Source organism: Apteryx mantelli, unplaced genomic scaffold (genome assembly GCF_036417845.1).
Source record: "Apteryx mantelli isolate bAptMan1 unplaced genomic scaffold, bAptMan1.hap1 HAP1_SCAFFOLD_129, whole genome shotgun sequence".
Taxonomy (NCBI): Eukaryota; Metazoa; Chordata; class Aves; order Apterygiformes; family Apterygidae; genus Apteryx; species Apteryx mantelli.
In genome coordinates, this window is record NW_027118484.1 from 1 (window position 1) to 27,079 (window position 27,079).

General features: G+C 35.9%; 1 protein-coding gene across 1 annotated transcript in view; it reads left to right on the forward strand.

Annotated features, from left to right (window-relative positions):
• Positions 1 to 2,984: 2,984 nt before the first annotated feature.
• LOC106486550 (protein TANC1) overlaps positions 2,985 to 27,079 on the forward strand; it is a 37,529-nt gene continuing 13,434 nt past the window's right edge. The window contains exons 1-13 of the mRNA XM_067316820.1: positions 2,985 to 3,006; positions 3,925 to 4,182; positions 7,066 to 7,191; positions 8,336 to 8,617; positions 9,531 to 9,679; positions 11,084 to 11,315; positions 12,597 to 12,763; positions 14,693 to 15,300; positions 17,251 to 17,359; positions 17,588 to 17,710; positions 20,265 to 20,501; positions 21,142 to 21,327; positions 24,240 to 24,318. Coding sequence (XP_067172921.1) covers positions 2,985 to 3,006; positions 3,925 to 4,182; positions 7,066 to 7,191; positions 8,336 to 8,617; positions 9,531 to 9,679; positions 11,084 to 11,315; positions 12,597 to 12,763; positions 14,693 to 15,300; positions 17,251 to 17,359; positions 17,588 to 17,710; positions 20,265 to 20,501; positions 21,142 to 21,327; positions 24,240 to 24,318 — 2,578 coding nt within the window. The remainder of the gene's footprint in view (positions 3,007 to 3,924; positions 4,183 to 7,065; positions 7,192 to 8,335; positions 8,618 to 9,530; positions 9,680 to 11,083; positions 11,316 to 12,596; positions 12,764 to 14,692; positions 15,301 to 17,250; positions 17,360 to 17,587; positions 17,711 to 20,264; positions 20,502 to 21,141; positions 21,328 to 24,239; positions 24,319 to 27,079) is intronic.

The window sequence follows — 27,079 nt, forward strand, 5'->3', positions numbered from 1 at the left end:
TGCTACATTTCAATCCAGGAGGAATGCTAGTTTTAAAGTACTGCAGGAAGAGCCAGATTTTTTTGACACGACTATAAAAATGCAGTAAATTTATCTACAGAAGTTCAGTCTAAGCTGTGTGCAAAGGTTAATGGAATGCCTGAAAAGCTTTTTCCTTTATTGCTTCTAAAATGTGTGTCCTATTATTGGCATTTCTCAGAATGCGAGGTCTTGACTTTACGCATCAGCCCTTACATTTCTTTAAATGTGATGCTGAGCTGGAAAAAAGCTAGATTGTGTGAGTACCTCGTTGCCTTGCGAGGCTGAAGCTGCAGTGCAGTCGCTGTGGAGAGGAGCTGTCGGTGCTTCCTCGGACCTGACCAGCCCCGGAGTTCCGGAGAGCAGCCAGTGCTTTTGCGTTGTGTTAAAGGTCTAGTATGGAGGGATGTCTGCTTTTTAATGATTTGGTCGGTCCAATGTGGAATTATCACAGATAAATATTTAACATTTAAAATTTTAGCCTGAGGAGGACTTAAAGTTCAGATAGATATTATTTGAACAAGTATTGATTTTTTTTTTTTTTCCCCCCCACAATGCCCTTTCATTCAGTTTTGTATTTTCCTTTGTTGTATACATTCATATATAAACTAGCAGTTATAATGAAATACTTTGTTTTAGAAGTTGATTCAAGTTAAAAACCCCAGAACTGTGTAGTCTGATAATCTTCAACTAATGCTTGTTGTGTTTTGATAATAGTCCATTTTTTCCTCCTTTTAACTCCCACAACAAACCATAACGGAGAAAAACAATCAACATCCCTTCCTCCAACTTATCAAGCTTCTTTTTTTTCTGTTTTATTTCCCGTCATCAGCTGAAGTACTTGTGGCTGGGATATTTAAGTTATTTCATTTCTAGTCTAGATGTAGCCTTTTTCCAAGATAGTGTTGAGTGGCTAGGTTTCTATCATATAGATACGCTGTTCTCATTAATTTAGGTGAACTTTCAAGTGCTCAATTATTTTGTGAAAATTTAATGTAATTATTGAAATTGTTTTAAGTAAAGCTTAGAGTAATGTGACTGTTAAACATACAACAAGCAGTATACACCTGCAAAGTATTCTTACTCAAGAACATAATAGAATTTTATCAAATATCAGTAAAGTAGGTCTCTAAGGAGTACAAGTTCTTTACTCCTTCAGATATTGTAGAAGGTCTTATTGACCGCAGTTGTGAGGAGCTAAATATTCTTGTACTGCAGCCCACCAAACTGGAATAGTCGGAGCGCTCTAGATATTGCAGTTGGTGTTGGTTCAGCTGTCACTGAGCAATTCCCTGCAGCAGTAGTGTTCACACACCACTGCTGTTCTGTAACGTGGCATCAGAAAGCACCTGTGTGCTCCTTAGTGCCTCATAGTTGAGGATCAGTCTAGCTGTATGTTGCTTATTTTGTGACATGTTTTTTTCATAACAAAAGATGATAGTACAGCTTCCTGCCAGAAAGTTTCACATAGTATTGAGAAATTAATAGTAAATGTTTTCTGCTTGGTTTATGACTTCAGAAACAAATAAAACTTTTATTTGAGCATTTGATTTACTATATACCATACTACACTAAAATATTTTCAAAACTTTAATTAGTATGTTTAATATAACCTAAAATTTTGTTCATATACTGTACTGGGTCTGATTAAATGTGCAGCTAAACTTGTATGCTGTTCCTGACAGTGAAATGTAGTAAGTACTTTGGAAAGGAATGTAAAAATGATGTTCACATACCCTGATACCCTTTTTACTTTATACTATAATTTGAAAAATCACTGGAAAACATTATTTAAATCTTAGGGATGTCAATTCTGAGTCTTCATAATAGCATAGCATAATGTGGCTGCTTTTCTCATAACTAGGGTAATTTTTTCAAGTGAATTTTTTACAGAACAAAAACTGATTAGCAAAGGAACTGGGTGGTGCATTTTGCTATCTGCTGTTTGTAGACAACAAAGCTATAATTTGTATAAAGGATGTTGTAAAGCTGACTGTACTTGGTCTAATGGAAGGACATATGAAAGCATCAGAACTCTACCTATGCTAAAAAGGTATTATACGCTTAACTTTCTTTGAGAGAACAGTTATTATTCATAGTTTGGGAGGCTGGTTGTTGCCACTCATTCTGTAACTTTCTAATATCAAGGGAACAATGGAGTGGGATAAGTTGACCTGCTTTCTGTCCTTGAAGGTTTGGAAACAGTGATATTGACCTATTTAAGAGTGCCGGGTTATTCAGAAAGCTTTCCCCTTCCTACTGCGGTTGTTTCCATAAACTGTCTGCAAAATAAAACAGAGGGCCACTAATATTTGTGCAATTTTGTCAAGCATGTAGCAATCTTTAGAAAAACAACCTCTGAACATAATAACTAGGAATTTTGTACAGTATCTTGGTGGTCTAACCTAATCTAACATGCAGTATGTCAGAGGAACATTTACGGGCATCTTGAAATAACTATGAAAAAGAAAGGATAAAAGTTGGTGAAACAGAATGTAACGACATACTTGCTTCATATCGGGGGGGAGACATAACTGACTTAGTGGCTTTAGTGTATGTAGTTATCAGCTTGCTGTGTCCTTCCTAGCCCCTTAAATGCTGGCTTAACCCACCTTATGAATCTTCCTCAGTCCTGAGTTTCAATGTGTGTAGAAATAAAACGTTTGCTAGTCTGAAATTTCTTGTTGCTAAAGGATGAGGCATAGAGGTAAAACCTATTTCTTTAAATCGAGTTTGCATTCCTACGATGGATAGCTTTATTTTTGGAAGATATTAGGGAAGTTAGTGAATTAATTTGGTACATGGATTTTTCATTTCTGCTTGTATTCCCAAATAAAGCACTTGAGCACATATATAAGTTAACACCCACTGTTTTGTTTTTTTTCCCCCCTTCCACTCCCCATTTCTCCTTTTCCAGCAACTGTTTTTCTGCTTGAAGTCCCCCCAAATTTTTTTTTAGCTTATACATGATCAGGGCTGAGGCTGCAGGTAAGATTAGTATGTTCTGTCTTTTATGTCAGGTTAGTAGTCCTGTAGGTGAGGTACCCTTTGTGTGAGCTGTTGATCTTTTAGCAAACAATTTCAGGGTCTAGCACAGCATAATTCTTGTTTGATGAAGAGAGCAGAGCTGTAGAACAGCTATCCCAGTTGCTGGAAGCAGTATGTCAAGATTAGTTCGCCAGATGTGTGAGAGTGCAGGCTAATTGCCATCCTAATGTGACTAAGCTGCCTTTGTTACATGAGCTAAATTTCTTAACAGCATTGAATTTTATCACTTATGCTGCACAATATACAGGATGTTTGGTCACAAATAGGGTTGGTGCAAGCCTGCCAACTTCAGAAGAGCTATGGGAAATTTTTTCAAAAGATTTAATTTGAATTTTTTTTGCAAAATATATGTCTTTGAACATATGAATGATCCAAAATATATATTTATATTCTTGCTTTAGATGCTATTTATATGTCTTATTAAATGAGCTTTTGTTAATGGCTCCGTGTTTGTCAACTGGTTTGAAAATTTGCAAGATGTGTTATAGAGCTTTAATTTTTAAAAGAAATTGGGACATGTTTTGGTGAAGTAGTAGATCCTTCATATAAAACCAGATTTTTTTTTTTTTTTTCCCCCTCAGCACAAATTACATAGGTCTAAAGACATAATAGGATTCTTCAAAACATGTTTTTCCTTGAATGCTTTCTCAGGTGTTTTTTCCTGAACTGAGAAATGGTGTTGTTCGGCTTTTTTAGGTATATAATACTCTTCAAATTTTACAAAGTGTCCTGTGAATAACTACTTGAGTATTATCTGTGGGCCTGAAAAACCATGTGAATATGAAAAGTATAATGCATGTTAAGAGGAGTGGGCCCTTGTCCTCTGAAGTATACTTTAGAATTACTCTCCTTTTTCAGCAACCATAACAAGTTCATCAGAAAATGATGATCGCAGTGGATCCAGTTTGGAGTGGAGTAAGGATGGGAGTCTCAGAGCTGGAACACAGCAGGGGGCTTTTCACGATCGAAGAACAGATAATTGTTCACCAGTTGCAGAGGAGGAAACAGGTGGATCTGCTGAGAATTTGCCAAAAGAAGTACCTACAGGAGAGGGTCCGATTCCCTATACTCAAAGTTCTAGCTCTTTAATAATGCCTCGTCCAAACTCTGTTGCGGGTAAGGTCCTGAGATAGAAAAAAGGATGTTCTTAATGATATGACATTTCTGCTGAAGCTTTCTTTTAAACTTATGTTGTTGGTATGAAAGTATTTTTATAGTACAAAAAAAGAAGCAGTATAGATTCCAAATTGAATAGATGTTTATTACGTAAATTGTTTAAAATTGTTATGTAGAAGGCTTTTATCATGAATTTTAGTAAGTATTGGTTAGGTCAGGACTTCTGAGACATTTTAATATCCATCAGTCATTCTAGAACTGTATGTGGTGTCAGCCAGCTCCTTGAGTTTGTTGCTTTTATGTATGCTTGCATTTACTAGATCTGTACACTAAGACCAAAATCATGCTCTGACTCCTGTTGAACAAGGGAAACTTTTTTTTTTTTTAAGGGAATACCTGAAATTCTGCCTTCTAGTTCAACCATTCCATTCAGGAAATGTGTTTCCATTACTTTTTGTTAGTGTTGGAACAGATGAATCTCTGAAAAAGCACTTTTGACTTGAGTGTGGAAAAACCCATTGAATTTTAACTATAAGATGAGATTCATTTGCATAAATATAACCCTGTGAACCAATGATCTGATACAAAGCGTTCAGAAACACACGTGCAATATATGTGACAATAGATTTACTTAACTAAAAATTCAGAGTTAAAAAACCTGATAAAGGCAGAGTGAAGAAAACCTTAGTTTTCTGAGGTTAGGGCTTCAGGGGTCAATGATCCCGACAGAATTTTTAAGTTCTGACAATAGCACTTTAAATTATGGACATGTAGAGTTATGGATTGTAATGTGAGCCCTGCTTTTGTGTGTTCAACTTCATGGCACAAACACTACAGTATGACAATGAGCGCTGAGGAAAGATGGTGGAAGTGGCATAACCTCTCACCTTCCCGTATCGTGTAAAGGTGAAAGAAAAAGATCTGTTGCAAGACTCTCAGTCCCTGTAGAAATCTTCTTAGCAGATAGTATTTACATGGTCGGAAGATCATGTAACCTTTGGTGTCTGAAATATGGAGCAAGACCTATGCATGCTGAGGATAGGTACCCTAAATACAGTTAATAATGGCCTAAGTCTTGGAAGCTGCCAACGGTCTGAAGAGCTGAAGTTTATGCTAGAACATATTACAAGAGTCTGAGGATTGCTTATCTTGCTTCAACTTCAGAAGAAGGCAATTTGGAGTAACTTTGTGTAGCCTCCATTTGTGAGGCTACGGAAGCATTAATATTTGTTGTTCAGAGCTCAGAGCCCAACCTGGACGACTTTGCATCTGCTGCCCTCGTAGTCACCAAATGCATGAATCATCCTGCCTGTGGGGCAGCCCCAGATAAGTCTGTTAGGAAGAGGAGTAGAGAGGGCTGGAGGTTTTGGGTTGTTCCCCAACCACTACCTCCCTGGCTGCAATGGGGATGGAGGGTTGGTTTTCTCCCTACTTCCTTACCTCTCTTCATGCCCCCCATACACCAATCTTGTTGAAATAAATACCCCAAATAATTCAAACCCAAGAACTTACTTAAACATGTTGCTTCATGAAGTTAGACTTTTCTTTTAAAAGATGGTAATGTTTGGAGATTTTCCTTTTAAAGTGTATTATTTTGAGTTTTACCCAAAGTTACCTCTTTATTAAGTGATTACTGCAGTGTTTTTCAGATGAAAGATTTTGGATTTGATACCGATTTGAAAACTGCTTTGGTTAATGTGAATATTCATTTTGTTTGTTTTTGGTGAAAAAGTATACATATCCAATATAGTTTGGCAAGTCTGCTCTTTGGATTTTTAAGCTTGTCTTTGTATCTATTATTTTGGCTTAGAAGTTGAAGAAAAAGAAGAAAAAATGTTGTCCATTATTTTGCAGCATTCAAGGAAAAAAAAAGTAAACATATTGTCATAATTAGTTTACCAGCAACTAATATCTGAACCTGTTCCTAACACTTCTGACCTCAATGATAGGGGTTGTTCTCACAGTAAAAAAGAAACTGTATTGACATGAGTACTGTTTACCATGTGAGGAAATTAAGGCAGACATGAGTGTCTTCTGAGTGGAGAAAAATCTAATTAAATCTTTAATGAACTTGATTAGAAAGCATTTTGTAAAGGTTATAATGTGAATGACTGCTGCTGTAGGTGGTTTTGAAAGTGATGCACACAAACTTGCTACCATTCCCGTTCTTAGAGTGATATTATACTGTAGAAGCATTGCTGTATTTTAATTGTATGAGGACATTGTGAGAACAACTACTGTTGCAGATAGTTTCTCATCAAGAACTTTTATGTGGTTTAGAACTGTGTTTATCTGTGCAGAGAAACATGTGAAGACTTGGTTAATGCAATGATTGTTAATGTCCTGGATGTGGTGGAATAACACATACAATGTCTAGTACAACAGATACAATGCTAGTCTAATTGCAAAATTTAGATTTTCAGCAACTCCAAATGAAATCAAGGCAGAAGATTCATATAGCTCTTTTGCTGTGTTTCTGCATGGAAGTATTGAAGTTTTACTAAATAATTTGTAAAGTCTAACTCTTTTTGGCTTCTCTCCACAAATTTTAGTGTCATTTTAAATTCTGATGATAATGTTTTGCATTAAATATATAATACATAATAAAAACAGAAAAGAAGCATATCTGACTAAAGAGGAACATCTTTCCACTGCATATTTCAAGGAGACTAGTATTTTAATAAAAGGTGTCTATTCAAAATAATCTGCCTCCATAGAAGGAAACTGCTAGCATGATTTAAAAAAAAAAAAAAGTCAGGAGATACAATTGGCTAGAAAAATTTTTCTGTAAAATCCATGCTGAAATCAAAAATGTAGTAACTAATAACATTCTTTGTTACTTATGCTGAGAGAAGAATAAGCTTCAATTCTTTAATACTCTAGCAACAAGTTCAACCAAACTGGAAGATCTGAGTTATTTGGATGGACAAAGAAATACTCCTTTACGCACTTCAATTCGCTTACCTTGGCACAACACTGCTGGGGGAAGAGTGCAACAGGAAATTAAAGGTATACATATTCACATCTGCATCAGCCTTGGCATAGTCACGCAATTCTGCAGGAGTTTTGGAACAGGGATATTCTGAGATCCTTGTAAACATCCTCATCCCACAACATATTTTAAGTATAATCTGTTAACAGCACAGAAGATATGATCCTGACAGATTAGTCAACATGTCTGAAAATGAGATGCTTGCTCACGCTTTTTTCTGCATAATGCTGTGGCTTAGAAATTGCATGAATGGCTTTTTATAATAAACCAGTATATTGTTTATCTAACTAATGTATATATGAGCAGTGCAGTGTACTTCATGTGAATATCCAAAGTGAAGTTGTATACTTTCAGTGTTTAGAAACTGTCCTTAAGATTTCCTTGATTGCCAGGTTTTATCATTTGTGACATTTAGATAAGTGTTCTGCAACTTAAGAAGTACTACACTGTATTAATCTTCAGAGACCGTCATTCAAATTTTGGTTTAGGAAGAAAAATGATTTAATAACATTAGACTTGTTTGAGTATTATATACGTCAGTATTTCTGATTTTTGAACCTCAAAATAGCAGGTTTATGTTAAATGGAAGTGAGATATGCAAGTTTTTATTTTCTTCTCTTAACTAACTTAGTCAACCGCAAGTTTTGTTAGTTGACCAATAACAATTAAAAGCAGAAAAAAGTAAGCAACCTACTGGTAAAACAGGTCTTGAGATCCTATATAGATTTTAGGCTGTCCTCTTTCATTTGCATGTTTCCATATTTATTAATTATTGCTGAAACAGCATTTCTCTAACATTGGCTTTAATTAATGAATCCTAATGAAAATGTTTTACACTTCCACATTTACAGAATTTTTGACACATTTTTAAGAAAACTTTTGGATTCTGCAACTTACTAACTCAAATTCAATCCTAAGCCAAAAAGCATCCTCAAATGATACTTGTAATTTATCTCAGATAGACACTAATTCACACAGGAATGATGGTGACCTGTACTGAACAAATCATTTTTTACTGTTTTTAGGGTAAAAACCCTAAGAAGAGGTCTAATTATTAACATGATTAACAAGGTTACTGAATGAATGATCTTCTGGAACAGTGCTATTTTATTGCATGTCTAGTTTCTTCTAATAAACTTTTCCCCTGATGCTACTTCTCAGGACGTTTCGTCCCATATAAGCCTCAAGACATTTTGCTGAAGCCACTATTGTTCGAAGTGCCAAGCATAACAACAGACTCGGTGTTTGTTGGAAGAGAATGGCTGTTTCAAGTGATTGAAGAAAGGTTGAAGAATACAGATCTGGCAGAGAACAGGGGAGCAGTTATTACTGGAAATGTAGGATTTGGGAAGACTGCTATTATTTCACGGCTGGTGGCACTTAGCTGCCATGGAAGTCGCATGAGGCAAATAGCTTCAAATAGTCCTAATTCATCCCCCAAAGGTATGTTCCTCTTCTGAATTATTGTTTGGGTTATTGTACTGATAACAAGAGTCAGAATGTTGTTTGCTTTTCAGACATAAGTTAGTAGGGCCTTATGGACTCCTCCACAAACATTTGTTTTTCGCAAGGAAAGGAAACTATTGAAATTGCATGCTTTGTCAAATACCTTCCACAAAATATACCACGGTCTCAGCCCCTCAGAAAAGAAAGTAAAATGGAAGCACTATAAAATCTCTTCCTCTTGTCATGCAGTGCTTACCCTAAACTCTGTGGGTGGTGAGACTGTAGCAGCTTTTTCTCCCATCAGTCTATTTGGAAGGAGAGAAATGACATGTTTGTTCCCCACTGTATACCACACATTTTCCATAGAATTTGGGTAGAGGCGAGAATCAAGCTATAGAGAAATCGATTCTGTCGTCTTAAGCCCTCCGCTAAGATGCATAGGATTCTGTCACTTGGCCAATCCAATGCCTCCATTAATTGGAAGAAGGGTATGACTGTCATTACTAGTACTTCTGCTATTGATGCTTCAAATATGCTGTTTGTGACCTGAAGAAAAACCTGTCAGTAATAATAACCTATTGATATTTTCCACCAGTTTAGTCACATAGTATCTGTTGGTTCATATGAGTCATGGAATATATAATTTTCATAAGAAAACTCTTCACATCACCATGGTTTTGCTTTCAGTGTTTTTATAGATTTGATCTAGAAGTCAGATGAACTACTTTAAAACTGTAAAGTTGCAAGTATGTGCTTGCATTTGTCAGACTAGCTACAGAGTTTTTTTATATTGTTGCTCAGTTTTAATTTTTATTCTAACAATAAGGATATTCCATGATGTTTTCCTATAAAACATAATTTGTTATCAGCAAATCTGGTCTTTTTTGTGTTTATTGCCTTTTAAACATAGGTGGTGACTCCTGTCAGGAGATTCCCCTAAGTCAGTTACCCCCATCTGCGCCTCCGAGTGGAACCAACACAATGAAGACCCTGAATTGTCCTGGTAGTCCTGAACACCAAAATCAAACAGGTGACTCTGTGAGACGTCTTGCTTCAAAGGTGAGTTTTGCACTCATTGATAGCCTTTTCTCTTTCAGTATGTTAGAAAACCTCAAACTTGAGGGGAGACAGTCTGCTTTGCAAAGCCTCCTGGATATACCAGGGAGGTGGGAGAATAGGCACTAACTTTGGACACTCCTAAAAGATGTGCAAGTTTCACAGCTGGTCAGGTTTTTTCCTATCTTTCAAGTTACATCTGGAATTCTGCTTGGCCTTAGAAAGGTATGTGTTTGGGGGGAGGGGGTGTTTTTGCTTTCACTGCTGACTTTTTTTTCCTCTTTGAGAAGCTGATTATGGTGGCTCTGTTTCTATAGGTGAAAAATATCCTTTCTGTTCTATATGAGTATGAGAAGGTTGGGATCCTTTACCTGCAAAAAGACCTTGTGTTTTCATGAAGTAGATGGTCAGCGTACCTTCCAAAAGCAAAATGCTGAAAGAATATTAAAATAAAATGTTTGTGTATAATGCATCTATATTTACTGAACAAAGATTCTGAGTAGACGAAAGTGTGTGTTAATATCTACTGCACAAGTTGCATCTGAGTGTAGTCTTTCTATTTAAGTCATTAAAAACTATTTCTGCATTATATTATTGTGCTAGGAGATTGATTTTTTTTTTTTTTTTTTTCCGCCTAAGTGGAAAAAACAATGTCTGAATTCCATGCTTTATGCAAATAGTTGAGGAAAACGTGAGGTTATTGTTGCTGTCTTTAATGTAATGTGTATTATTTGGAAACAATGCCATGAAAGCCACTGACATGCCAACTTTGTATATACTGTGAATACTGCTTTTTCCTTGTGGTTTGATTTGCACAGAAATACATTATATTCTACTTTCAAATAATATATACCTTTGCAATAATCAGAATAAAGCCAGTTGTCCTTTTTCTGTCTGCTTGCTATGTCAGAATGTGCTTAATGGCTGTCTGTCATTTGCTCTTGTCTAATATGATCAAATTAGTCCTTGGGCCTTTACAGAGTGTGACACAATGTTGTTAAATTTTGTTTGCTTAGTAGAGCCTAAGTTATTTTTCCTGTACTACTTAGCTGTTACCCTCTGTATCCAAGTGGCAGGGACACAACTGCATTTTCCTGCCTGCATCTGATACCTTGATTTCTTTCCCTCTTTCCATGCCCTACAAGGTCGAAGTCTATTTCACTGTCCTCCTTCCTGTGCATTTACACCTCTGATATGGGCCATCTGTCACAAATTATGGAGTTGGCTAACCATTCTAACACAGAAAAATATTTTGGAGTTGAAAGAAATTTAGTATCACTTTATTATAATTGGACTAACTAGCAGCCATCTTATTTATTTATTTATTTATTTATTGGGTGTGTATCTCTCTCTCTCTCTCTCTCTCTCTCTCTCTCTCTCTCTTTGTCTCTCTTTTTTAATCTCCAGGTTGTTGCTTATCACTACTGTCAAGCTGACAACACATATACATGTCTTGTCCCAGAATTTGTGCACAGTATTGCAGCTCTACTTTGTCGTTCAAATCAATTAACAGCATACAGAGATCTTCTAATAAAAGAGCCCCACCTACAAAACATGCTTAGCCTGAGGTCCTGTGTCCAAGATCCAGCAGCAGCTTTTAAAAGGGGAGTGCTGGAACCGCTTTCAAACCTCAGGAAAGGTAAGGCAAGCAGGAAACAATTCAGAAACTTAATGTAAAATGCTAGTAAAAGTCAGAAAATCCAGGTACATATGTTTTAATGCTCTAAGAAAAGCAAGTGAAGCAGAATGCCTCTAGAGAAGGGATTCTTTTATTTTGATTGTACATTATAACAATAATGAATAGTTTTCAAACAAATGTTTCATTTTTTTAAATAAAATTCTATAAAACGTATTAAAGATTATGGAAACTTCACTATTACTTTTTTTGTCAGAAAGCTCAAGGATAACTCTGTGGCTTGAAGTTAAGGCTGACACATTTTGCATTGAAGAATTTTGTTTCCAGATGCTTGAAACTTTTGTCACACTTTTTTGTTTTCTGTGCCTAAGCACCTGCCAACTGAAGCATGTTTTTCACTTGTTTTTAAAAATTGAAATGGTACAGCAGTTTGCCAAGAAAGCATGTAAGGAACAACATGGTTTTGTATTTAAAAAAAACTAGCAAACTCTTCCTTGAAAACCGCAAGCCTAACTGTGTATATGTCAGCTTGAGCGGGTACTCGATACTTGGCAAGGCAGAGGGAGGAGAAGACTGATCTATGTGTGAGCAAAGTCTATGGCATTCCTGTGATAATCTGTCTTCAGTTCTTGAATTTTGCTTACTGTCAGCAAATATGTGTGAAACCCTTTGGCAGATCTTATGCTTACTCCTGGGATTTTTCTCCTCAGAATTGAAAGTGTAAACCAATGGCTTTGATTTTTGCAAATTATATACTTTTCTTTGTTTGGTGAGTTTAATAATGTTTATGTAAATGACTCGTAATTAAAAGTGGTCTCAGTTAATAGCTTAAACTAAATACATATGCCTTCTTCCCATATCTGTGCATCCCTTATCTGTTACATGTTAATAGCCATGTTTAATCTTTTAATTCTTTTTAAATCAGTTTTGAAATGGATCCATAATAATAGTGATCAAAAACATTATGATTGCTTACACCTTTTAGCACTCTATAGCAGTGTTGTTTTATAATTGTGAGATCTAGAAAACAAAGCTATTAACTCTTTTCATTATTTGAATAGAATTATTAAATATAAAGAGCAGACTGGTTTAAGTAGTAGTAGTACTGTTTTTCAGTTGTTTAAATGTTTAATGTCTTGAATACTACCAAAATACGATAAAATGTATTACTGTGCATATAGGTATCTGTTTTTCTTCCTTGATTTTCAAAATTTGGGGATAGAAATGTCTCATTTCATAGGAAAATTTGTAATAGTCTTTTCTCTTTTTATTTCCTTTTTTCAGAGCAGAAAATTCCTGAGGAAGAATACATAATTTTGATAGATGGTTTAAATGATGCTGAATTTCATAAACCTGATTATGGTGATACACTTTCTTCATTTATCACAAACATAATTTTTAAATTTCCTCCCTGGCTGAAGCTCATTGTGACTGTAAGAACTAACTTTCAGGTAAAAACACCCTTTAACTTTTTTCTTCCCCTCAAAGGCAAAGTGATATTGCTGCAGCTAGGTTATTGTGAAAAATACTCTTGAGAAGAATTCAGTCATGACTTTCTTTTTTCTCCTCATACTTTGTTGTTGCATTTTCTTTACACAGAGAATAAGTATGATATTGGAGACTTTTTTTTTCTTTTTTTAAAAATCATTTTCTGGAGTGTGCTAGCAGAATTAATAATACAAGAAGTGATGAAACTGCAGTATGTTTCATTGGTTTTCAAGAGAGAAATAAGCAAATGAATGAGTTGAGAGACCCATAGTGGTCTTGTCTTCAACCTTTACTTGTTGGACTGTATATCTGCTAGTGATAAACTTTGGGTTTTCACATTTTAGGAAGGGATAATTATGGAAACTTATGGATTTGATTCCTGGCTTCAGTGCCATTAGTCTCTGTCTCTCTTCATCCAGTTCCCCCTTGTGAAAAAATTCAACCCCAAAACTCTGGTTAGAGTACTGTGTCAGAATTATGCAGCTAACAGATACTTACAATAATCCCGAGACAACTTTTCATTGGGGAATGAGTGCAGGGGATGCCTGCTTCCCTGCAATATAGTATTCTGGGATCTTTAAATTGGCAGGGTAGGGTGGCCATACAGAATTCCAGTTTGTTTTCTGCACTGGCCAGCAAAATTCTGAACACAGTTCTGGTTTTGTTTCCAGCACTAGTCAGGCTATTTTAAGATATGCGCACTTCAGTTCAAAAAAGAAAGTGTGACTGGTTATTAGTCCTTCATTGTACCTCTGAGATAACACCATTTGTATTTTGCCAGTACTTGAGGTACAGCCCTACCAGCCCTATACCACCACTCAACCAGGCACCTCTCACTCAGAGAAGAAATGTTGAAGGACTTCAGTCCTAGTCTGTAGTAACTGTTTCCTAATGCAGTTCGGGGTAGGTTTAGATGGAAGTAGGCAGATGGTTCCAGACTTGCTCTGTCTGTGCATCAAGCAGACAAGTTGCAAGACGGTGCTGATGCGAAGCCTGTTTAACTCTATTAGGGTCTAGCAGTGCTTCAGCAAGCCCTTCTGAGAGCTTATTCTGTATCTGCCCTCTAGCCACTGGTGCTCTAAGCATGTGACTGGATCAAAAGTTTAGCTCTCAACTAAATGTTGAATTTTAACAAGTGATTTCCGTAGTAGGGATTGTGTTTCCTCTCTGGAGACGTGTGTGGTCAAAACATCCAACTAGCCTGGAAGTTCATCTTTTTAAATACATATAACTGCTTTCAAGTGAAATAAAGAGTTTCTTGTTGCATCTTTAAGGTGTTGGGAAGCTTGTTAAACTCTCCTGATAAACACCTCTCTGTAAGATGTTTCAGGTCTTTCAGATCTTTATTTGTTCACCATAAAAATGTGTTCAGATAAACTCACTGAAGTATATGACTGCCATAATTGGTGCTTGCCTTAAACTGAACAGACCTGCGTATGTGTTGTTGGTACATTTCTGGTACATTGCTACTGGAAGATGTAAGGATGAGGATCCATTTCTTAATGAAGAAAGTTACTTTCTTGCTTGCCTCTCCTTATCCCCTGCCCCTCTCTTGAAAAGGTTCTGTTCTGGATGCTGTCTTCTGCTTCCTTAAATTTGAAGCGATCATTTGTATAGCTCATCCCCTTTGATTCCCTTGCAGAGCTTGGTTAGTAAAATATTTGAGACCTTCCTGTGAAAAATGATACAATGCAGAAATATTGTTTCATCTGTTAGCAGGGGACAATATTTGCAAAGCCGCAGTAGAGCTAGCGAATTTGTTTTTCATCTGTCTAGCACTCATTACAGAAGAAAAATATGGTAAAAATAGACTGTGGAGCTTTCAGTGCTGAAATACTGTAATATATGTGTGTGATTTTTTTTTTTCTTTTTTCTCCCCCCCACCTCCCCAGGAAGTAACAAGTTCACTGCCCTTTATCAGAGTATCCCTGGACAATTTTCCAGACAACAAAGAAATTCACGGTGACTTGAATGCTTATATTCAGTACAGGATTACTAACAGTCAAGAAATTATAAACAATATATCTTTAAATGGAAAAGCTGATGCGGCCATTATTGGGAAAGTGAGTAACCACCTGATCATGAGAAGCCTGGGATCTTATCTCTATTTGAAGTTGACACTGGATCTGTTCCAAAAAGGTCACCTAGTGATCAAAAGTGCAAGCTACAAGGTAGTTCCAGTGTCTCTATCAGAACTGTATTTACTTCAGTGCAACATGAAGTTCATGACAAATTCTGCTTTTGAGCGAGCCCTGCCAATATTAAATGTGGCGCTGGCATCCCTACATCCCATGACAGATGACCAGATTTTCCAAGCTGTTAACGCAGGCCAAATAAATGGTGAACAACAATGGGAAGACTTCAGCCAAAGGATGGAGGCCCTTTCATGTTTTCTGATCAAAAGACGTGACAAAACACGTATGTTTTGCCATCCTTCCTTCAGGGAATGGCTTGTTTGGAGAGCGGACGGTGAAAACACTGAATTCTTATGTGAGCCAAGGTAAACGAAATGTAAATCATGCTTAAATAACTGCAATTATGTTTTATATAGTTGGCCTCAAGAATTGGTGAGAGGAGAGAGTGATGTTAAAATACAAGTCCCATAATTTTTTCCAAATTAAAACCTGTGCATGTTTAGAGGTGGACTTGATGAGAAGTGTCAAAGGTTACAATAAATGATAGACTTTACAGAATTTGCAAATTTGCACTTCACTACCTTCATGGGGAAATGAGTATTATGTTGTCATTAATATGGCAAAATTCTTGACAATTTTGTGAAGTGACTCCTTTTGTATTTAGAGTGTGGGAATAGGAAGAAAAACAGATCATTTTGGCTCTTTTAAAAATAAAATATTTAAATATTTCTTTCTATAATTATAACCCCAGGCGACATTGTTTCAGTTTGTTCCTTCTCGCCTCCTTTGGGTTCAAGAGCATGAATTAGTTAAACTGGAGACAGTAAAGAAAACAAAAGTAATAAAACCCTCTTCATTCAAGCCGTCGTTGCACATGCACATTCTGGCAGTCTTCATCTTCCATTTTTTTAATGTAGGATTTCAATTTGTTTTTACAAAATAATAAATAATGTTGACTTTTAAAATTATCACAGACCCAAGACTTCCCTATGCTGTAGAGCGGATTTAACAGAAAGAGTTCAGGTAATGCAGCCACTTGTCTGTGGGGAGAATATCGGAGTTGCAGACTTCTTGGCTCCTGCCTTCTCTCAGTGTTTCTAGCTGTGCCCGGGCCCATTGCATGCATGATGCAGAGTGCATGCTCTAACAGAAGGCAGAGAATAAGAATTTTAAGCTGTTCTTTATGAAAATTTTGTTCGGATACTTATGGAGATGGGATGAGAAGTCTTCCCCAACCCCACAACAGTCTAATTAGCATGTCACAGAATCCCGGAATGGTTGAGGTTGGCAGGGACCTCTGGAGATCATCTAGTCCAAGCCCCCTGCTCAAGCAGGGTCACCTAGAGCACGCTGCACAGCATCGCGTCCAGGCAGGTTACTTGTCCAGTAGTATATACTCTGATTAACATATGGTATGTGGTAACCTTGTTTTCTTAAGGTTATTCCACTTCTACTGTTTCCTGGAAAATTAACAGCTGACTAATGTAGGTGTAGATTACTAAATATACAATTTAGCTCAAATTTTGAAAGGATTCAGTTTTTCTGATTTTGCAAAAAGACTGGATTTTATTTGAGGAAGCTGCAGTTTGACTGTGAGATGAAGCAAGCACAGAAGGAGGAGTGTTGCACAAGTTGGTGTCTAGAGCTGCATCAGATCTGACCAGGGCCTTCTGTGAGGTGACAGCAGAAATATTAGGAGTGTATTTCAAACATGAAATGTGCCTTTTTTTCGCTTTGCATTATTTCATTCTGGAAAGTTTTTTGTTTGTTTGTTTTTTTAGATGTAATGGTTAAAAAAACCAGAAAAGGCAACAACATAAGCAGCTCTTGTTTCTTCACTAATAAACTGATGAAAACAACAGCAAACATTTCCAGATATTGTTTAGAAAGTTTGCAGCAGTCATGATTTAACTGGTTTAGATATCATTTGGATTTGTGTATGCCATCTGCAAACCACGGATCTTGTTTGCTTCAGTGAAATTTCAGGATTCAAGTAGAGACCTGAACACTTAAAAAGCAGCTGTTTAAGTTTCTTAGGTCCCTATTCAATTCTTTTTGATAAGTGAACTCACTGTACTTAAAGAACATAGTTACCGTCTCTGCTGATGACTTCACTGGTGAAGGTTTGGAGAACATTAGAAAATTTGCCTTTCATGATATTTGAACATCTTACTATATATGTCCAGGTATAGGTATGTTTCAGTGGTCCAGCAAAGAAATTTGAGTTAATGTGACAAACACACAAGCATGTCAGGATATTTACTGGAAGTGTAATTATACATACGGTCCTCTCTCAGTCCTGTTCTTTTTCCTAGGAACGGACATGCTCTACTGGCTTTCATGTTTTCTCGACAGGAGGGAAAGTTAAACCGTCAACAAACTATGGAGCTCGGTCATCATATACTTAAAGCTCACATTTTTAAGGTAAAGCTGGCAGCTTAAGAGGAGTTTCATGATATCTGCATATGAAGGTGTATTAGAGAACCTCATCAGAGTTGCTTTAATAATTTATCAGAAGTTTATGCAGAACACCTGAAATTGTTACCAGTGCTAACAAACCAAATTATAACTTCTCTTTATGCTGATGAGATATAGATATAAATATTATTTGTAATCTTACAGAGAAATTTTCTGTTATATCATTTCTGTTAGGGTCTCAGTAAAAGGACTGGAATTTCTTCCAGTCATCTTCAGGCCTTGTGGATTGGGTATAGTACTGATGGACTGTCTGCAGCCCTTGCTTCTCTGAGAAACATCTATACACCCAATGTGAAGGTAAGAAAATAAGCATTCATGTGCAATCAGTGCTTTATCTGCCACTGTTGCTACAAACCCGTTACTGAACCTTGAAATTACTTTAAAAAAAATTTGTCCAACTATTAAATTCGGTGTAAATTTACTTTAAAATAACATTACAGTACGTCATCCAGAGATATTCTGCAAATATTATTTAACTGTTACTGTAGAGGAGGAAGTACTGGATTGTTGTCTACGTACTCTGTAAGAGAATCAGTAGATTTCCTGCCTCCACATTTCTGAATAGACATTTGGAATATGGATGATATTATTCAACAGGTGTCAAATACTTTTTCACAGATTACATTTCAGATCACTTTTTTTTGACAGTACATTGTGAATCAGTTGTTCTGCAGCTGAATTAATTCTGTTGGTATTGCTGCCTCCTTGGGCTTTTTACATTGTATTGGATCACTTCCGATTTTTGGTAATCGGAGATGGGCAATTTTTTTCTCCATTGCTATTTGATCTCTTTTTTGGGCTATTTTCAAAGTGTAATGGTGAAGATTATTAGATACTCAGATGAACTTAAGTAAGCACACTTCAAACTAGTAATACCTAACCCAAAGAGCACCTCCAAAAAAGTCAGGGGAAGGCTTTGTGATTCACTTCACGTAGCAAATGCTGTGTCAGCTGTACTTGTCCGAGTTTTGAAAGCTTAGGTAGATAAGCATGTTTGTTAGAAGTTGTAGCCCACTCAAGGGTGAATTGGAAGGTTTAAATATAAACAGTTTGCATGACAAAGTAGTTAACTCTGAGCATTCTCAGGTTCTCCTTTCTGTTTTTGACTTTAGACTTCTCAGGGGTGAATTGAGGCACAGGATCTGTAAAATGAGCATGATTGTTGAAAGTGCCTTTTTTCATGTAAGATCAGTTGAGAGCTGTTAAGTTAGTTCAAAGTATTAAATAATGCAGAATCAGCGTAAGAATATATTAAAAATAACCTCTAATACATGTGGAGAGCCTACTGAATGCATATATGCTTGGTGTTCAGAGTGTAATAATACTACGTGATAGAAGTGGAAAAATTTCTCTATAGAAAGATAATCTTTATGATAAATGAACTTTTTATGGTGTAGATAATTTTATTTTTGTTCGATCCTTGTGGTAACCTGCATTTATTTTCATTCTGAAACACTCACTGCAGGATAACTTTAAATGCTGTGTCAGTAAATGTTGCAAAACATCTTCTTTCCTAAGAAATCATGTAAATTATTTGTAGAATCATGGTGTCCTAACATTATTAATTGGTTTTTATATATCTAGAGCCTCTTAGGGTAGAATTTTCATGAACCACAGTAATTTAGATTATGCATGTAATTAAAAGGCTTCTTCTGGTTTATAATTGGAAATAGATTGCTATTTTGAGGGTTAGTATAGTTTCTGAGGCCCAAGTACAAAAGTTAATTTATTCATCAGTAGATGCTAAACCCAGCAAAAAGCAAGTGATATAGCAGATACATAGATGACAAGATTTAGTTGCAGAATAAAACAAGGAACATTGAAACTACAAAGCCTTTAAATAAAACACTGGACAAAATTCATATATTAAAAAAATTAATTCCTTTGCTGATAAGTTTAAATATTTTTTCTTAATGATAACCTCTTTACAGGAGGTTTTAAATAGGTAAGGGCATAAAACCCAGTATTTAAAACAGCAACAACAACAGCAAAAGGCATCTGTAACTGAACTCCTGTATAGAAAAAAAAAATTCCTCATGTACTTTTTTAAACCCTGCTGTTTTGGACTGTGATTGTTAAGTCCAGTTGCATTTTCCTCAACAGTTGTGATGAAAAGAAGGGTTTCACCCTAATTTTGGTGTACCCACACTCTGTTGCATAGATGAGTGTGTTAACAAATTTCAGGAGGTCAAAGGTACCACCCAATTTGCTGAGCAGAGTTCAACCATATTTTCTTGTGTGCAGAAATATCAAGAGAATGGTAAAAGGGGAAAAACTGTGAGATTAAAAAGATCAAAAAATATAAAAATGCCAGGATCCCTGGATTAGGGTAGGGAAATGGGAGTTGGAAGTTGCAATTTTAGCCAACTGCTAAGCCTTTCAACTGGAAATTTGCTTACACATGCGCGCACAGGCAGAGCAATATTTTTTGTGGATTATTTTGTGTGTGTGTTGCAGTGGGTTTTTTGTTTGCTTTTTGTTTTGTTTGTTTTTGTTTTTTGTGCAGCCTGGTTCTCTGTTAATGGAGTCTGTTAGATAAATCTGCAGAGTAGTAGTAAATACCGTAGCTGCAAAAATCATACTATTGTAACGGATTTTGAAATTGTGATGAGAGTGTAGTAGTGAGTTTGGGGGGAGAGGTAGACCTTACACAGTCTGGTAGTACAATAATTTTCTAACAGATGATTTGTAAACTTTCATGTTGCTATATATATGATAAAGTCAGTGTCTACCAATAATTTCTGCATCAAAATTAGAGAGTAAAACAGAAGGACCTGAATCAAGATGTCAAAGTTGATTCGTAAATTAAGACAAATATGGAAAAAACTGTTTTGTTTAAATTAAATTTTAGGTGAGTCGTCTGCTGATCTTGGCAGGAGCAAATGTGAATTACAGGACAGAAGTACTAAATAATGCTCCAGTTCTGTGTGTTCAGTCACACCTCGGACATGAAGAAGTGGTCTCTCTTTTACTGGAATTTGGAGCTGCTATTGATGGAACTTCAGAAAGTGGGATGACTCCACTTAGTTATGCAGCAGCTGCAGGTCACATGAACATAGTTTCACTGCTGTGCAAAAAGGGTGCAAAGGTAAGTTGAGGCACAAAGATTGCAATGCTTGCAGCCAAAAAATAATGTGAATACTAGAAAATTGTTATTGTTTACATAATTATATGCTTACATAATTAACACATAGAGACTTTGGGGGAATAAAAAAGAAGTTTAGAACATATACACAGACTTCCATGAAAAGTTGTCTTTCGATCATGTACATGCTTAATTTTATATGCCTAAGCAATTCCTGTAAAGTTAACGGGACTGTGCATCTACTAGATGTTGAAATCTTTGCACTAATATTGCTTAGAAACCCAAGTATGAAATACCAACATTTATCAACAAAATATAGTCAGAGATACTGCAAGTGTTGTCACGGCAGTTGGCAAGAGGAGTAAAAGGGAGCATTCGGAAAGGCTGACTTGGCCTAGTGCTCCATTCAGAAGGGATTTCACAGCCGTAGTTTGTAAATGCTTTCCAGGAGAATTTGCACCATCACGTTCCCAGGGTCTGAGTGAGACTGACCAGCCTGTAATTACCTAGGTCTTTCTTCTTGCACTTCTTGAAGATAGGAGTGTCATCTGCTTTCTTCCAGTCCTCAGGAACCTCTCCCAATTGCCATGACATTTCACTAGACTGCTTTTTTAACTTTAAACATTTTTCTTTTCCAATGCAGGCTGACTACCTAGACAAGAAAGGCCAATGTGCTTTGATCCATAGTGCATTGAGAGGGCATCGTGATATCCTTGAATACTTGCTCAATGTTGTTTGGATAACTCCTTCCCAAGAACAAAATTCACTGAGAAAATGCCAGGTGCTGCAGCAAGCACTGACAGCAGCTTCCAGTATGGGACACAGTCAGGTAGGTTGGTAGTTGGGCTATTTCCAGATCTGTTTGAATTCATCAGACTTGCACAACAGGGTTTGTAGGTATTTATAAAAGAGGTGTGGAAAGCAAAACTACTGAAGCTTTGGATGTTTTTAATAAGATGCATTCTTAGCAGATGAATGCAGTTTAGATACACGGACACATGCCTCCATCGCAACTATTCTCATGTTGTTGATCTAGGCTAACCTGCACCAAGCTACCTGGGAAGCTGACCTCATCGTTAGTCTGTCTCACCAACTTCAGAGGCTGCAAAACTGTTTTAAGACTTGATGCAGCTGTTTGGTTTTTTTTCTATTTAGGCCAACTTTAATAACTTTTCCATTAACATGGTTGCACTGATTAAGCTGAAGATAGTTTCTACATTGATTTATAGCTTGGCCCATACAAAATCTCTGTGTGGACATTTTTAAATCAAGTTTAGCTTGATTTTTTTTCTTAAGTTCCTTTATCTTGTTGCTTAATGTCATTTAGCTTGATCCAGTGGTTTACACTGGTTTACGTAAATAGGTTTTAAAGAAAATATTTCTCATTTGGTTTTGTACAATTAAAAAAGCACAGAATAGATTATCACTATAATTTATAGGGAATTTGCTTTTTACTTCAGTGGAATGATACAGCAATAATTTATGCATTGATTTGCTGTATTCTTTGCAGAGGATGGATGGTATTCAGTGAATGAAACTGATTCTAACAATGGATATTTGTACTTTTGCATCATTATGAGACCTTTTACCAGCTACACTGCACAGCAATAAAAACCTGCCTTAGATGCATGTATTTTTCTGTAGGTTTCTCTAAGGCAGTGAGTTCCATAGAATCAGAGCACCATGAAAGCATTGAATTTACTTCCTCTAGCAAGCCTGATAAATAGTATTACCTTCATCTGGTAGATAGAGACTTGAAAAGACAAAAATTGCCGGAGCTCACTTGGTAGGTCACTGGAAGAGGGAGGAGAAGACTCAACTCTCAACGAACTTCACTGCCTCAAACAGAGGACAGATCTTTCCGTGGTTTCCTGCGTTGTGGACTCCTCTTCACTTCAGTAATGAAGGAGTCTCAGGAAGAACTAGGATTTCTCTGGGGATAATGTAGTATATGATCATAATTAAATAGTATATTTTAATTATATTCTGAATATACATATTTTATATTTGTATATCTAAAAATTGTATCTTAAAATAAGTGAAATCTAAAGCTACTTCACAGACATTATTTTACTATCTGACATCTCAGAGTTTCTTTGAAATATTAATATTGTTTAAGAGAGGACGTTTGTGTGTGTTTGAATGTGTGTATATAGTAAAAAGAAATGTTTGCCATCATTACAGTATTATTTAGTAATAGAAACACTAAAAATAAACATATAATAAATACTCAGATTCTTTAGATATATAGATAATACAGGTCTGTCTTCTGTTCTTTGGGAAAATAAGACTTTACAATGAGAAAAAAGTAATCAGTAAATAAAAATACACAATAAAGATCACACTAGGCTGATGGAATTTCACATGAATGTATTATAAGTGATGTGCCAAAACAGGGAATACAGTCTCTTCAGTGAAAACATTTTTGTATTCGGTATTTTTTAAATCTAATTAAAAAATTTTTGTTACAAGGTCATGATTCTGATCTCTTAAAGTTGTTTACGTGATTCAAACAGAACTGTCTATGTGCAATTAATTTATCATATGATTTGATTAATTTATCATATGATCTAAGAGTATCGCACAAAGTCAATTTGAGGATTCTGAACTATGATTAACTTAAACTAATGCAAAAATTCCTTCACTCTAGTAAAAGTTGTTGCTTGCCACCCACTGATGAACATGAAAGGAGCCAACTCATCATCTGCAAAACAGATCACATGAATCATAAATACTTCTTCATTTACTCAAAAATTTCTTTTTTTTTTTTTGAGCAAAAAGAAGCTTAATTTTTCTTAGCTAGAAAAAGGCCTGTGTATTTCATTAATTTTCATTAATACATTATATTCTAGCATCTTATATTTTTGGATTTTCTCTACAGTCTGTACAGTGCTTCTCACGCAGCCTGAAAGTACATTCATGCACTTTCTTGTTTCCTACCTTTGCTCTTTCTCTTATCATCCACAACTTTTATTAGTGTGATTCCACTCCCTTAGCTGCTTGCTGCAGTCTCAGTAAGTCTGTCCCCCGTTGGAAAATTGTTTAAAGTAGCATTTAGAAGAGGACGTTAATTTAATATTCTTGTGCAAGGTGGTGGTTAGAGAACATAGCTTTTTTTAATAAGATAAAAAATAAAAACACAAAACTTTTATAATTGGTTTTAAGTCTGAAAATTAGCATTTAACAAAATATGCTCAGACCGTTCTGTGAAGGAGAAGTTTTGAAGAACAGTTAAGATTTAAACAGCATAAAGAAAAAACATATGAATTCCTGTTTCACAAAATGTTTTCTAATATACCTTTTTTCATTTTAGGTAAAATGGAATTTTTTGTGTCTTCACTAAACTTAGCACACCTTATTTTTGCTTTTGGCATTGTTGGCCTTGATTGCGCTGGTATATTTAGGTCACACTGGAGGTCATTAAATTATAATAATGTAAAACACCTTGAGCCAATTAACAGAAGTGTACTGGGCTTATTTTTAAACTGTTTTTAATAACGTTCACATATCCTTAAGTTATATCCCGAATCATACTGATCTTGCTTTGATGGATTAAGGACAAAATTAATTCTTTGATTCATGTGCATTAGGAGAGAAGCACTCCCGCTTGCTTTAAATGTTTTATCTATTGCTATATATTGCGAGTGACAAATTGGGGTGTGTGTGTGTGTGTGTGTGTGTGTGTGTGTAAAACATTAAATCTGTGAACTGTTGTTTTTTTTGTTTTTGTTTTTTAAACAGGTGGTTTGTTACCTCTTGGCAATTGAAAAGGAACATGAAATTGATATCAATGACACTGATGCATTGTGGGGAGAAACAGGTATTTTCTTTTTATTTTGAACTTTTTATTTAATTTTCTATGATAAAAGTAATAGGAATGTACCAAATTTAATAATAAAATCCATCAATATGCAGTTTATAAGCAATAATGATTTTTTTAATTTATTAAACCTCCTCACCTGACAGATTGGGAAAAAAGTTGTATAAAATTATTATTAATAAGTGACTTTTTAATTAAATTGCATATTGTCTTCTGAGATGTAGTGCTTCAAGTTTCACTCTAGAATTTCTTGATATTATGCATCTGAGGATTTTTTTTAATATCTCTTTTGTTTGAAGGAGAGGCTAGGCAATTGCCTAGTTTGTTCTCGTTAGGCAGTGGATGAAAAAATACACATTTCTATGCATGGCAAGTGCCAGATATTTTTTTAAGCTACACAGTAAACTGTGCAGCCTGGCAGCTGAAAGTTCCCATGTTTTATTGTAGGAGTAGCATCTTAATTTTATTTAAACAGCTGAGATTTGCATGAACAGGCAGGAAAACAGTGTCTCTTTATGATTTTTTGGAGTAGTCTTTTCACATACTTGAGAAGCAAATGTTCATCTATGCGTATACAAAACTATGCTCGCTCTTCATTGCAAATGGAAAAATCCTGTGAATTCCCCCCCCCCCCAAAAAAAAAAACTCCTCTTCTTCAGGGTGCTCTGAATTCAGCCTTATTTAATACTTTATTTTTCAATGTTTTATATCAAGATTCTCGCTTAACGTGTGGGGAATCTTTACTCGGAAAGTTAGTGCTTCCTTATGCAGTCCGAACTTGTGATGGAGATGGAGGCCTTAATCCAGAGAACTACGAGCAATTCCCTGTGGCACTTTTGTGCTGTCTGAGATGCGCAGTAGTAAGTTTTGGGTGAGGAAAACATGAAGAGGGAGTGAAGATAGCTACGGGATTAGCATTACCTGCAGTATCACTCTTCAGTTATTGAGTGTAAAAGGCTTGTGTGGTAAAGACGCTAATTTATCTGCTGATGGAATCTTCATGTTCTTGCGTAATTGGGTGAGCCTATATTTATATTGTGTTGTATGGACCATCGATTTTATAAGTTGGATCATGCCAATATTCCTTGCCAAGATGACAAGGAATATGCACGTGGCAATGCAGGGTAACATCCATGAAAGGAGGATTTGATGGCATGTGGAACTGGATAATGGTAAAACCAGAAGTATGTGGCAGATGGAATGAGGAGCAGTGTGTTTTGTGAGTGCCTGTTTTAAAATGGGAGAATTCATCGCACATTGAAAAACATGAAATGACCTTAAAGGTACCTTCATCATATATTTGTATTGCTTGTTATCTACTTGATGGAATCCTAAGTGGTTTCTGCTCTTTGTGGAGGCTGTTTCAATAGTATTTTATATTGCAAGTTTTTTAGAGGAGAAGACAGTCAGAGATCATAGTTTCCATTTCTGATATTTTATTACATTAGTACAGCTGAAGGCTGTGTCTGTATGGAGTATAGGTTCAAGGCAAGTCATATAGTAAATTAAAGCAATATAAACACACAGAAAAAACAGGTAATGCATGAAATGAGAGGATGTAAGGGTGCAAAAATTTTAAAGCCTGTTCTCTAAATTTCTTGCGTTTGTCCTTTTCAAAATCCACATTACTATGTCTTAGTTAGAAAAGACCATCTTTGGGGAACCATCTTACAGAGTCTTTAACCTGCCTGCTATGTTATATGCAGGTTAGCTGGTTTGGAGCATTCTGTATTCTTTGCATCATGCTCTGCTTGCTTCCCTGTCCTCCCTACACCAATACCTGATCATGACAAACTTACCTTGAGTTAATGAAAACTCTAAAGTTCTATGTCAGTTTGGAATGGCGTGTACTGTAGGAAGAGAGCATGAATGAAAATATACTTCAGTAAGTGGATGAATAAGGCTGGCATTATTGGCAGAGGAGAGTAATAGGGAAAGTATGGATATAACCTAAAATACTAACTAGGAAAGAGGTATAATGTAACTTAGTTCAAAGTTAAGAAAAGAGATTTTAAAATAAAGCTGTGGAGGCTTGTAGAGGGCTTGTTACATGCAAGGATGTTTCAATCCAGTGCTGCTAAGTCAAGGAACAAACTTGGAAGTCCAAATGAGTTATAAAGGAAGTGGAAGAAAGCACTCTACAAGTTTTGTTAATGCAAAGGTCATGAACATTGAAGCTAGTCACTTTATTGCACGCATAATGCAAATTTTGTTTATAAACCATTGTTTTATAGGCTGTACAAATTTTCATGTGTCTACTAGCATATGTTAAAAACAAATCACCCTCTTCAAACAAGCTCTGATACTTGCAAGATAAAATTCCAGAGTTAAAGGTCACACATAGAGCAGCTGTTCTTGACCTCTGAAAGGAGTTTTAGTGTTTGATTAAATACTAAGCTTAATGACTTTTTATTATGCTTGTTGGATCCTACAAGCTGTGGTGACCAATTAGTCTTGTTTCCAACTAATTTTCCAACTAATTTTCCAGACTTTGTGTGTCTTATTTCAGACATGAAAACTGCCTGTCTTATTTCAGACACAAAAACATCCTTTTTTCTCCTAATTACAATTTCTCTCTGACATTGTTGGCTGCAAATCAAAAATCTGTCAGATTACTGTTTTTCCTTCAGCTTAATGGGCTGCTCTTGTATTTTCTGTTCTGTGTATGTTGCTTGTGTAGCTGTTCATTTAAATTCTTTACTTTTTTTTTTTTTTTTTTTTTTTTTTTGGCAGATGAGGCTGAGCTTTTGCAAAGTACATT